Source organism: Otolemur garnettii, unplaced genomic scaffold, assembly GCF_000181295.1.
Source record: "Otolemur garnettii isolate 467f Iridium unplaced genomic scaffold, OtoGar3 scaffold00225, whole genome shotgun sequence".
NCBI lineage: Eukaryota > Metazoa > Chordata > Mammalia > Primates > Galagidae > Otolemur > Otolemur garnettii.
This window is the reverse complement of record NW_003852620.1, coordinates 1755049-1766674: the sequence shown is the minus strand read 5'-3', so window position 1 is coordinate 1766674 and position 11626 is coordinate 1755049. Positions and strand designations below refer to the sequence as shown.

Sequence of the window (11626 nt, the reverse complement as noted above, 5' to 3'; positions counted from 1 at the left end):
CGGGCTGGATTCAAACCCGCCACCTTAGGTATATGTGGCTGGCGCCTTAGCCACTTGAGCCATAGGTGCTGAGCCTGTTGTGTTATACTTAATAAAAATAAGACATCCCCTGAAAATAAGCCCTACTGTGTCTCCTTGAGAAAAAATAAATATAAGACAGTGTCTTATTTTTGGGGAAACACAGTACTAACCAGGCCCTTAGCTTAGCTCATGAGATCACATGAGTATGAGATCAGGTGCGTTCAGGGTGGTATAGTCACAGACCCTGGATTGTAAGAAATGGGTGGGTTAGAGCCCATATATAACACATTTCTGATGCCCTTGTGGAACCTAAAACAGTGCCCTGCAGCTAGCAGGTCTCATTAAATATCACTCAGCTAATTAATGAATCATTATCGTTTGGGAATGGGAGAAAAAAGTTACAGGCTTCATGGGTGCTAGGTGTTTGAATGATGTCTAATATAAACTAGCTCAGCTACAAGGTGCATATTACCTTACTTTATAGAGAAAGGCCCAGGGAGGTCAAGAAACTTGTCCAAGGGTACACACCAAGTGATCCCATACCCAAGGCTCTCCTTTCATTACACACTGGGAGTCCAGCACACTATCTCCCCCTCTCAAAGGCTTGCCCCAACACTCACCTCCAGGGACTGCGCGGGCCCCAGCTGGAGGCTCTGTATTAAACATGACATTATTGTCCTGAGGAAGAACAGACAGATGGGCATTATGTTCCCTTTGATGCTAGTCCTGCTGCATTTCCCAGCATATGGCCTTTTCCATTCTTGCCCACCCAGGCCCAGGCTTCCTCTCCTGGGCAACCTGAAAAACCAGCTGGGCTGGCCACCTCTGACCTGTAGCAGCTTTTGGAGCCGGGGAGCAGTCCAGTCCCGTAGGTAGAAGAGGCAGTCTCGAGGGTGATGGCCATGAAGGGACTTTTTCACCCTGCAGTTAGGGTCTGGACATTTCTGGCAGAAACCCAGATGGGAGAGAGAAGTTGGAGACTGTTGAGGTCCTGGCCTCTCAAGAACCCCTACATGAGGAGTGTAGGGGTAGGGGGAGATGGGAGACAGACACTGGAGGGTCTGGAGCGAGCAAAGGGGGAGAGGGGACAGAGAGAGGTGCTTTATATCCCACCAACCTCCTCTTTTCCTCCCCAAAGCTGCTCCTCAATGGCCTTTGCCCCTCAAAACACAAGGGTAGGCCCCTACACTTCTAGCCCTTCCAGCCCTTCCCCATCCTTTGGGCTCACATTCTTGGCGTAAAAGGCATTGTAGCAGCCACTGCAGAACTGGTGGCGGCACTGGGTGCAGTGAAAGTGCATGCAGCCTCCTCGGGCCAGTGCGTACGAGAACTTGCACTTGGGGCAATCTGCAAGGGACAGGAGGTCAGGGCTGGGGCTACCACTGCAACTCAAGGCCCTCATAAAGAGAGCCACTGGTAAAGATAGACTACTAAGCAAACACACCAAGTGGGGCAGCCTTACCAATGCCATTTTCCTGAAGATACATTGCCAGGCCTTGGGCCTGGTATTCTGGGTCATTGTTTCTTTTCCAGTTCTGGAAATCCTCACAGCTCCGACCTCGGTGCTGCTCCTCCCACTGCCGGAGGGAAAGTAGGGAAGCTCCATCCCAGGCCCTGGCCTTTCTTGCTGGCTCCTCTACCCATACCCAGTGGTCCCTTCCCTAGTTTGTCATTGCCATCTGCCATTTGCTCAGACCCTAAACTAAGGGGCTATCCATTTCCCCTTTCATTCCTTTATACCACCCCATGTTCATTAGCAAGTCTTTTTTTTTTTTTTTTTTTGCTGTTTTTGGCCAGGGTTGGGTTTGAACCTGCCACCTCTGGCATATGGGGCCGGTGACCTTCTCCTTTGAGCCACAGGCACCACCCTAGCAAGTCTTCTTTTTTTGAGATAGAGTCTCATTTTGTCGCCCTCGTGGAGTGCCATAACACCACAGCTCATACTTGACTCAGACTCTTGGGCTCAAGTGATTCTCCTGCCTTACTCTCCTGAGTAGCTTGGACTATAGGTGCCCACTACAATGACCAGCTATTTTTAGAGACCAGGTCTCACTCTAGCTCAGGGTCATCTGGAATCCATGAGCTTAGGCGACCTGCCCACCTTGGTCTCCCAGGGTCCTGGGATTACAGCAAGTCTTATTTCTACCACCTAGGCCCATCTCAACCCTGTGCCCCTTCTGCTACCACCTTACTCCAGGCCATCTTCAGAATTTGCCTTAGTTACTTGTCTCTCTGCTTCTCATTCCCGCTCGCCTACCACACATTCTCCCCACTGCAGCTGAGAGGCCTTCCAAAGCGTAAGCTAGGTAGGTAGGTAGCTTGAATAGTATTTGGGGCAGTCTAGTTTTGAGGTTTGGGTTTGGGGTCTCAGGTGTTTACTTCATTATGTTTCACAATGTAGATTAAATTTTTTTGGTATCACATATTAAACTTCTTAAAGATAAATGAGGTAATATTACCCCTTGCTTCATCTCACTTGGCCTTCAGGGCTCCCCTGATGTGGCAGCTGGCTCCTCTCTGACTGCTTGCCACCTTCACCCTTGCTCTCTAGGCTCCAGACACATGGCGCTTTTTGCTGACTTTGGCCTTTCCATGTTTTGTTTTTTCTGTCCCAAACACAGTTTGCACAACTGGCTTCTTAACTTGCAGGCCTGAGCTTAAATTAAACCATTTTAGAAAAGACTTATCTGACCTCTTTACCCTAAGTAAGTTTATTCTGTTGTTCTTTATATCAGATTCATTTTTGTTTTCTTTGTGGAACTTCTGCCCGTGTACAATTAGTTTTTCCCTCCTTCCCACACTTTCTTTCTTTCCTTCTTCTCTCCCTCCTTTTTCCTTTCTCTTTCTTCCTCCCTCACCCTCTCTTCTTCCCTTTGTCCCTATACCTGTCTTCCTGACTAGAGCCCATGTCTGTTTTGCTCTCTCATACACAAGCTCTCTTGAACAGGGCTCCTCAAACTTTTTAAACAGGGGGCCAGTTCACTGTCCCTCAGACCGTTGGAGGGCCAGACTGCAGGCTCCAGGACGAGTCGGCTGCTAAGCAGAATAGGCAGTGGTGGCAAAAACACCCAGTGGGCTGGATAAATGACCTAGGTGGGCTGCATGTGGCCCATGGGCCATAGTTTGAGGACACCTATAAGTCTAACACAGTATCTGCAGTAGCTCATCAAGTTTTTTTTTTTTTTTTTTTTTTTTTTTCGGGTTTTTGGCCGGGGCCGGGTTTGAACCCACCACCTCCGGTATATGGAGCTGGCGCCCTGCTCCTTTGAGCCACAGGTGCTGCCTGCTCATCAGGTATTTTCAAAAGTATGAATGTGTCTCACCTGGCGCTTGCAACGCACACAGAAGGTCTGGTGACACTGGGGACATGTTGCTTCCAGCTGCTCACGCTCATATATGAAGCCAAAGGAGCACTGTAAATGCAAGAGCATAGCTTTATAGCTATCTGAGGCCTAACTCTCCTCCATATTCAATTCCTCTGGGCAGGCCACTTACCTGCGCACACCACAAGAACTTGGGGTCCCGCATCAGCACACCCTCAGTCAGCTTCTTATGGAACAATGCATAGGCATCTGGCTCTAGGCTCTCCCGAAGCTGAGGATAGGGTGCAAAGGCAGTGAGTAGGTAAGGTTCCTGTTCAAAGCCCAGGGCATCTGAGTGCTAGGAGCTATAATACCTGGATGTCAAGGGTGGAGAAGTAGGGGAGTAACTGTGTGTCATCGGTGAGGTCAGGGCGGCCACAGGCAGGGCACACCATGTCTGTTATGTGCTTCTCCTTCAAGGCGATGGTGAAGTGCTGGCGGAAGCAGTCAGGACAGATGGTGCACTCACAGGAAGTCAGGGCCTGCATCTAAAAGGTAAGGGATAAGAGAGGAGGGAGTCAGAAGCCACAGCTGCCAGCCTAGGGGAGGAGCAGTAGCCAAGTGTCCACTAAGAAACCAGGATCTGATTAACAACTAGGCAAAGGCAGCAACCTCAAGTGCCAGCAGGGTGCCAGGCAGACAACCTAAACTTCTGAAGACAGTCAGTCAGGTAGAGGAAAGTAGGCAATGGCAAGACCTAAGGTAAACACAAAATGCCTCTAAAGGCATTCACATTCAATTAAAAACATACAAAACATATGAACAGCATATTTGAAATGACAAACCTATAGAAAGGGAAAACAGATTAGTGGTTGCCAGATGATAGGGAGTGGAGGCAAGGAGAATACAACCACAAAAGGGTAGCATGAAAGCATTTTCTTTTTTGAGACAGAGTCTGTGTCACCCTCGGTAGACTGCCATGGTGTCATAGCTCACCACAACCTTAAACTCTTGGGCTTAAGAGACTCTCTTTCCTCAGCTTCCCAAGTACTCCCTGGGACTACAGGTACCTGCCACAATGTCCAGCTATTTTTTTGTTGCAGTTGTCATTGTTGATTTAGCTGGCCTGGGACAGGTTTGGACCTGCCAGACTCAGTGTATGTGGCCGGCACCCTACCCACTTAGCTATGGGTGCCACCAAGAGTTCTTTTGTCATGATGAAACAATCTGTATCTTCATTATGGTGGGGGTTACATGAATCCATACGTGAGACAGAATTGAACAGAACCACACACATTCATCCATGTGAAAAATGAACAAGTTCTGCAGCATAGGTGGGTGTGGTGGCTCATGTCTATAATCTCAGCACCTTGGGAGGCCAAGGTGGGTAGATTGCCTGAGCTCAGGAATTTGAGACCAGCCTGAGCAAGAGTGAGACCCCATCTCTACTAAAAATAGAAAAACTAGCCAGTAGTGGTGGTACATGCCTATAGTCCCAGCTACTAGGGAGGCTGAGACAAGAGGATCACTTGAGCCTAAGAGTTTGAGTTTACTATGAGCTGTGATGTCATAGCACTCTACTGAGGGTGACAAAGTAAGACTCTAGCTCAAAAAAAAAAAAGATCTGCAGCATAGCTAACATTTTAACAATGTCTAATTCTTGTTTTTTAGAGACAGAGTCTCATTTTGTTGCCCTCAGCAGAGTGCTGTGGCGTCATAGCACTCGCCAGCCTCAAACTTTTAGGCTCAAGCAATTCTCTTGCCTCAGCCTCCTGAGTAGCTGGGAATACAGGCACCTGCCACAATGCCCGGCTATTTTTAGAAACAAGGTTTCACTCTGGCTCAGATTGGTCTTGAACCAGTGAGGTCAGGCAATCTACCTGCCTCAGCCTCCCAGAGTGCTAGGATAATAGACTTGAGCTACCTTAACAGGACTTAATTCTTGGCTTTCATACTATAATTTTATGTCTGTCACCACTGGAGGAAGGTGAGGGAAGAGTATTTACAAAGACTTTATGTACTATTTGTGTAACTTCCCATAAATCTACAATTATTTAAAAATCATCATTTTTATTCAAAACAAAATAAGACACATACGAAGCCAAACTAACTAAATCAAACTATATTTAGCCAAAGAACTGCCACTTCTGACCTAGAGTAAGTTGGCACTCAGGAGATACAAGGAGCTTATCCCCACCAAATGGATATTTGATGGTATCGAAGAATTACTGTTAATTATTTTTTGGTGTGACAATGGCATTGTGGCTACATTTTCTTTTTTAAATTGAGACAGAGTCTCACTTTGTTGCCCTCAGTAGAGTGCTGTGGTGTCATAGCTTATAGCAACCTCAAACTCTTGGACTTAAGTGATTCTCTTGCCTCAGCCTCCCAAGTAGATGGGATTACAGGCACTCGCCACAACACCCAGATATTTTTTGTTTTTCGCAGGCCGAGGTTGGGTTCGAACCCACCAGCCCTGGTACATGTGGCCAGTGCCCTACCCACTGAGCTACGGGCATGGCTGAGGCTACATTTTCAAAGAGTTTTATGACTGGGACAGTGGCTCATGCCTGTAAACCTAGCATTCTTGGAAATTGAGGTCGTAGGCTCTCTTGAGCTCAGGAATTGGATCTTGAGCAAAAGCAAGATCCCAACTCTATTAAAAATAGAAAAATCAGCTGGGTGTTGTGGTAGGTGACTATAGTACCGAGTATTTGGGAGGCTGAGGCAGGGGGATCTCTTGAGCCCAGTAGTTTGAGATTGCTGTGAGCTCAGCTGATACCATGGCCCTCTAGCCTAGGCAAGAGTGAGACTGTCTCAAAAAAAGAAAGAAATTGAAATAAGTGTTATCTTTTAGAAATATGTACTGCAATATTCACAGATAAACTATGATGCCTGAGATTTGCTTCAAATAATCCTCTGTGTATATAAATGAAATAAAGATTGGCCTTATGTTGATTATTGCTGAAGGTTGGTGATGAATAGATTGGCAGTTGCGGGGGGATGTGGGCAATAAGGGAATCTGTTACACAGAGAACTATAATCCTCCTTACTATATATATATATATTTTTTTTTTTTTTTTGAGACAGGACCCTCAAGCTGTCCCCCTGGGTAGAGTGCTGTGGCATCTCAGCTCACAGCAACCTCCAACTCCTGGGCTGAAGCAAGTCTTCTGCCTCCGCCTCCCAAGTAGCTGGGACCACAGGTGCCGGCCACAAAGCCCGGCTATTTTTTGGTTGCAGCCGTCATTGTTGTTTGGCAGCCTGGGCTGGATTCGAACCCGCCACCTTGGGTGTACATGGCTGGCGCCTTAGCCACTTGAGCCACAGGCGCGGAGCCCTCCTTACTATATTATGTTTGAAAATTTCCATAATAGAACATTAATAAAAAAACATAGAGGGTAGCCTGTTTCTGCCCTCCCCTTCCCAGAAGACTTCAGGGGTACTTGGGCAACTGTAGAGCAGAGGACAGGAGCAGAGACAGGAACTGGGGTGAGGTTCCAAAGGGAATGAGGTCATTCTAGGACAAAATACAGTAGGGAGGGGCTTACCCGATTGTGGGGCAGGGTCCAGCCACACACAGCACACTCCTGGGCAAGCAAGCGGCGGAGGAAGGCACGGTCCTGGCTGTGCTTCACAGCTTCTACTACATCCCCCAACTCATAGTTCCTGGGTGTCTCCTGTAGCAGCGACAGCGCCAGCTCTGCACGGCCCCAGCTGGGGAGTGCATAGACTGCCAAAAGCCGTCTGACCAGGCTCTGCAATGTGATTCAGGTGGAGGTGGGAGAAGTGGCTGTCAGAGCCCAGGGACCTCCCCCTTAGCTCCTGCTCCTCTAGGTGGGTTCCTAGGTTCCTCGCCTCCTCCCAGCACCTGCTTATCTGGTCCATCCCAGGAGGGGATGGGCTCAGGACCACCATCCCAGAGACGCTGACGGAAGGGCTCTAAGCGCTGGCGCTGTAGCTCTGTCAGAGCCCGGGCCACATCACCTCCATGTTGGAATAATGCCTGGAGAGATCCCTCCTCAGGCCCAAAGCCCAGGGACTGGAGCTCCTGTACCTGCAGTTGGGAGTGGACAGAGGGAATGAAGAGAGAAATTTAAGCAAAGGAGAATGCAAGAAACTGACACTCAACCCTGTCCCACCTCCAGCACAGGTGATACCTTCCTACGCCGGGCCCTAACACACTCTTCCACAGCTTCATCAAGGTTGCCATGACGATCCAGCCAGGCTTTTCGAGCTTCCTGACAGGAAAAGGCACCCAGCCCAGGGTCCCGCTGTCCAGCCAGTTCAGCCACCATCTCCAGCACGTAGGGAAGCTCTGAACGCAACCACTGCAGGGGCACCTCAGTGCCTGAGTACTGCAGAGCTGAGAAGACCTCCTCTGGACAAGCACCTGCAGCTTCCCCTTCCTAAGGCACAGTCAGTCCCACCCATCAGGGCCAGCAAGGGGGCACCCTCCACCCACCCTCAGCCTGAACCAAGATGCCAACACTAGACTAGCTGGACCATATGACCAGTGCATAAAATGGCTAATTGTCATGTGGGAAGTGTTCATAAAAGACAGCTGCTGCTACCAGTGACAAGTTTTATAAGAATTCTTTTCTTTTTTTTTTTTTTTTTGCAGTTTTTGGCCGGGGCTGGGTTTGAACCCGCCACCTCCAGCATATGGAACCAGCGACCTACTCCTTTGAGCCACAGGCACCGCCCTGTTTTATAAAAATTCTTAACTGACTGCAACATCTCCTTTCCCACTACCAGCTCAGCCCCACCTCATCCCAAGTCAAATCCTCACCCGGATCATGATTACTAGTTGGAGACCTTCCTCCCGCATCTTGTCTTGGCGCTGCCTCTCAGGGTCTCCACAGGAACTGGGCAGAGGCGCACTGAGGCATCCTGGGGGCCCAGGCTTGGGGAGTCCCTTTTCCACAGAGCTGGCGTGGGAGTGGGTGGCATGCTGGACTGGGATGGGGCTGCTGGTCCGGTTGCACATAACACATACCCAGCCAGGGCCCGAGTTGCAGAAGGTACAATGAATACAGTACCAGACTTGAGTTTGGGCAGAAGAGAGCAAAGTATTCCCTTGCTGGGAAAGCAGAGAGAATTATCCCATTGACTGGCTGGCTGAGGTTTAGGATGAAAATATTAATATATGGAGCTGGGGGAACTAAAGGAAAATGGGGATGGGAAAGCAGAGAATGGCCTGAGATAACACATGCAAGGAAGGCCAGGAACAGGTTACCTGAAGGGGTTGCAGGCAAATCCCAGCATCCTGGGAATCCACCACCAAGCTGGGAGGCTGGGCCAGCCGAGGTCGCTCACAAACAGCACATAGCACAGCTGCTGCTTCATTCTCAAAGGTACAGCTTTGGCAGGCCCACTGACCCCGGGCAAGCTCAGGTTCCAGGCCCCCCGTTCCTTGGGAACCCTCCCTCAGCCCCAACCCTTTGCAGCCTCGGGGCCGATCACAGGCCACACAAAGTACTGCCCAAGGTTCATTTAGCATGGCACAGGCAGCACAATGCCAGGGCAAACGAGCACTTGCAGGATCAGGGGAAGAAAGAGAGCTATCTCCCAGGGCCAGCAGGGAGGTTGGCTGGGGCCGTGGTTGGGCTGAGGCAGGTAAACTGTAATAGAAAAGCAGATATGGCCTGCTGAGTGGACCTGGTGCCTGGGTCCCTCACCTCTGGGCATTCCTCATTTCCTGTGTACCGGCACATGGCACTGACCCTTGCACATCTTATTGTCTTTGTCTCAAACACTCTCATACCCATAGCCTGTGCAACATTTAAATGAAAACTTAACACTCACTTCTTCTGGGTATATATCCCTAATACATGTATAGGGCCTGACCCATACTTGGTACTGAAACTTCTGCCAACTAACTGAGCTGATTCTTCAGACTAGGTTGCATCTACCTACTACCTATTTGCACACCAATAATCTATCTTATTGTGACTGCTACCTGTTTGATGTATTTATGTCTACTACCTCCTTAAGGACTGTGACTGGCTGCTTGTCTTCTATTAAATAGTCTTTAGCATAGAACTTAGCACACAGTAGATAATCAAGTGACCTTAAAGTATCTAAATTTCATTCTCACCCAGAAGAGAAGATATCTCACCTGGAGTTCCGGTGGGTGGAATGGACTAGGGTTCCAGGCAAGGTCTGGCGGAGGTGATGAGCACGGGATGGATGTCCATGGAACAAGTGGTCACAGGCTGGGCACAAGGCCTGTTTACAGGATGGACAGTGCAGTGTGCCTGGGGCAGAACCACAGAGGAAGCAGGGACCAGGAGTAGAGCCTGGAAGACAGGAAAGAACAAAACATTTTTCTAAAAAGACCAGGTTACACCTAAATCTGCTATGGATGGAGACAAATCACAAGACTACTTTTGAAAATGTGGGAACCTAAGAAAACAATTTTAATCTCTTTTAAAAAACAAAGTAAGACAACCAAGAGAACAGAGGACGCTCCCAAATTTCCATCAATATAGTCTACTACTTCTCACCCTCCCCCAAGTAGGACCAATAATACCTGGGACAGAGGGTGTGGTGAGGGGGCCAGGGGCAATCTCTTTCAGTAGGGGTTCAAACTCTGAAAGCTGTAGCATCTGTGGGGGAAAGAGCAGGGTAAGGATAGGGGGCCACAGAATCCAACGATTCCTGTTCCCTTTGTTCATCAGCTCCTTTCCTGCCTTCCTTACATCATCTTCTACTTTGTCTTCCAGCAGCTGTTCCAGTGCATGCTGTCTTGGATGAGTATTCTGCAAAATAGATAAAAAGGGTTTCCACCTAGAGCCCTAGAACAAGGCTTTCCCTCTAAACCCTTGCACCTTAACATTCACAGAGAAATAGAACAGTACTAAGAATTCCCAGAATGCTCATTATTCAGCAGCATGGGGGTCCTCTCCCCAACCCTGGTCTGTAAGTCATCAGGACTAAGGAACATCTCACCTGCAATAACAGGCTGAGTTCTGTCCGAAGCAGCAATACTTCCAGTGTGACTGTAGCAACCTGGTGCTCATCTGGCTCCTCTTGCCCTTCGGGAAAGCTCAATCCATCTGGCTGCTCCTCCGTGTAGCCGTACAATCTTAATACATCCCGGCCCCCCTACCATAAATTCACAACCAATCACCGCCCAGCAGTGCGGAAGGTGGGACGGTCCCCTTCCCATTCAGCACAGCCTGAGGCCATTCCTAGCCCACCCTTTCCCATAAGGCTCAGGGGTTTCACCTGCACGGCATCCACTGTGCTGCGAAAGACAGGATTATTAAACTTAACCCCGCGCCAGTACCGGGGCCGCTGAGGGCTGAGGAGGTTGCGGCCGTATTTCTCCAAGATGTTCAGGGCAGTGGACAGGGTGCTGAGGTAGTTTCGGGGCTGGGAGCAGTCAGAGAGCAGAGATTTGTGAACTTGGCCTGGGCATAAGGCCCTATGTCCCCTTTCCAAGCAGGGCCGGGCCTCACCTCCCCATGGGCGTTGCAGCGGACCAGGCGTGAGGCGTCCAGCTGCAGGTAGCGGGCGGCTGGCGGCAGGGAGGTGGCCAGTAGCGGCCGGAGCTGCTCCAGGGAAAAAGCCTGCCCGGAATCCCTCCTCAGGGCGCTCGCCAGCTCTTCGCGAGCTGCCAGGAAGGCCCGCTCTTCCTCCCCCGGCATCCTCAGGAGTCAGCCCCCGCCTTGCCGCCCGCCAGTACCCAGTGAAGGCTGCACGCGGCCCTCCTGCCTAGTGCCTGGCTTTAAGGCCTCACAGGGAACGCGCAGACGCCGCAATTTACTCTGGCCACCGTCACTCTTCAGCCCCCAGCCCAGCACCAGGGTTAGCCGGGAACAGGAAGTACCAGGAAAGAGGGAGGGACTGCGACTCGGTTTCAGAGGAACGGGAGGGGCTTAAGGTTAAGAAAGGGAGGGTGTCCGAAAGCTAGGGGCGTGGCCAAGAAGGCGGTCCCAACCAATGAGGAAGTAAATGGCCCCTGGCTCCTCCCTCAGCGTGTCCCAGTGTTTCCCCTTGGTGCTGAAGCTCTTCCCGGAACTCACCCCAGTTAAAAAATATAAATAGCGCTTTTCCAAGCCTTCCTCCGCCACTTCCGGATAGCCCCAGGCGCGGCGTGAACCTCTCCGGCTCAAAGCCCTCCTTTCTCTTTCGGGACCAGTCTGCCATGCTCCGATCCTCATCGGGAAAGTCTCACCCTGCCAGGGAACTGACTCTGGCCATCCCTCCGCCCAGTCAAGCTAGTCCTGCCCCCTTCTCAGTCTGTCCCGGAGGCAGAGGAAAGCCTCCCCGCCAGTTCCCTTCCACTTCACGCT

At 50.2% G+C, this 11626-nt stretch overlaps 1 protein-coding gene across 3 annotated transcripts in view; it reads right to left on the bottom strand.

Annotated features, from left to right (window-relative positions):
* RNF31 (ring finger protein 31) overlaps positions 1 to 11518 on the bottom strand; it is a 16527-nt gene extending 5009 nt beyond the window's left edge. Inside the window, exons 1-18 of one of the 3 annotated variants that reach the window (XM_023508143.1) lie at positions 11357 to 11518; positions 10557 to 10703; positions 10278 to 10433; positions 10028 to 10087; positions 9859 to 9934; positions 9445 to 9625; positions 8563 to 8947; positions 8116 to 8406; positions 7484 to 7732; positions 7195 to 7380; positions 6875 to 7081; positions 3698 to 3871; positions 3517 to 3615; positions 3345 to 3434; positions 1484 to 1598; positions 1250 to 1368; positions 852 to 1082; positions 642 to 699 (exon numbers count right to left, since the gene is read on the bottom strand). In XM_023508143.1, coding sequence (XP_023363911.1) covers positions 642 to 699; positions 852 to 1082; positions 1250 to 1368; positions 1484 to 1598; positions 3345 to 3434; positions 3517 to 3615; positions 3698 to 3871; positions 6875 to 7081; positions 7195 to 7380; positions 7484 to 7732; positions 8116 to 8406; positions 8563 to 8947; positions 9445 to 9625; positions 9859 to 9934; positions 10028 to 10087; positions 10278 to 10433; positions 10557 to 10703; positions 11357 to 11494 — 2962 coding nt within the window. In that variant the 5' untranslated portion in view covers positions 11495 to 11518. Of the gene's footprint in view, positions 1 to 641; positions 700 to 851; positions 1083 to 1249; positions 1369 to 1483; positions 1599 to 3344; positions 3435 to 3516; positions 3616 to 3697; positions 3872 to 6874; positions 7082 to 7194; positions 7381 to 7483; positions 7733 to 8115; positions 8407 to 8562; positions 8948 to 9444; positions 9626 to 9858; positions 9935 to 10027; positions 10088 to 10277; positions 10434 to 10556; positions 10704 to 10789 lie in introns of all 3 variants that reach the window. The other 2 variants (XM_023508142.1, XM_003801948.3) reach the window with 2 other exon arrangements.
* Between the last annotated feature and the right edge of the window lie 108 nt (positions 11519 to 11626).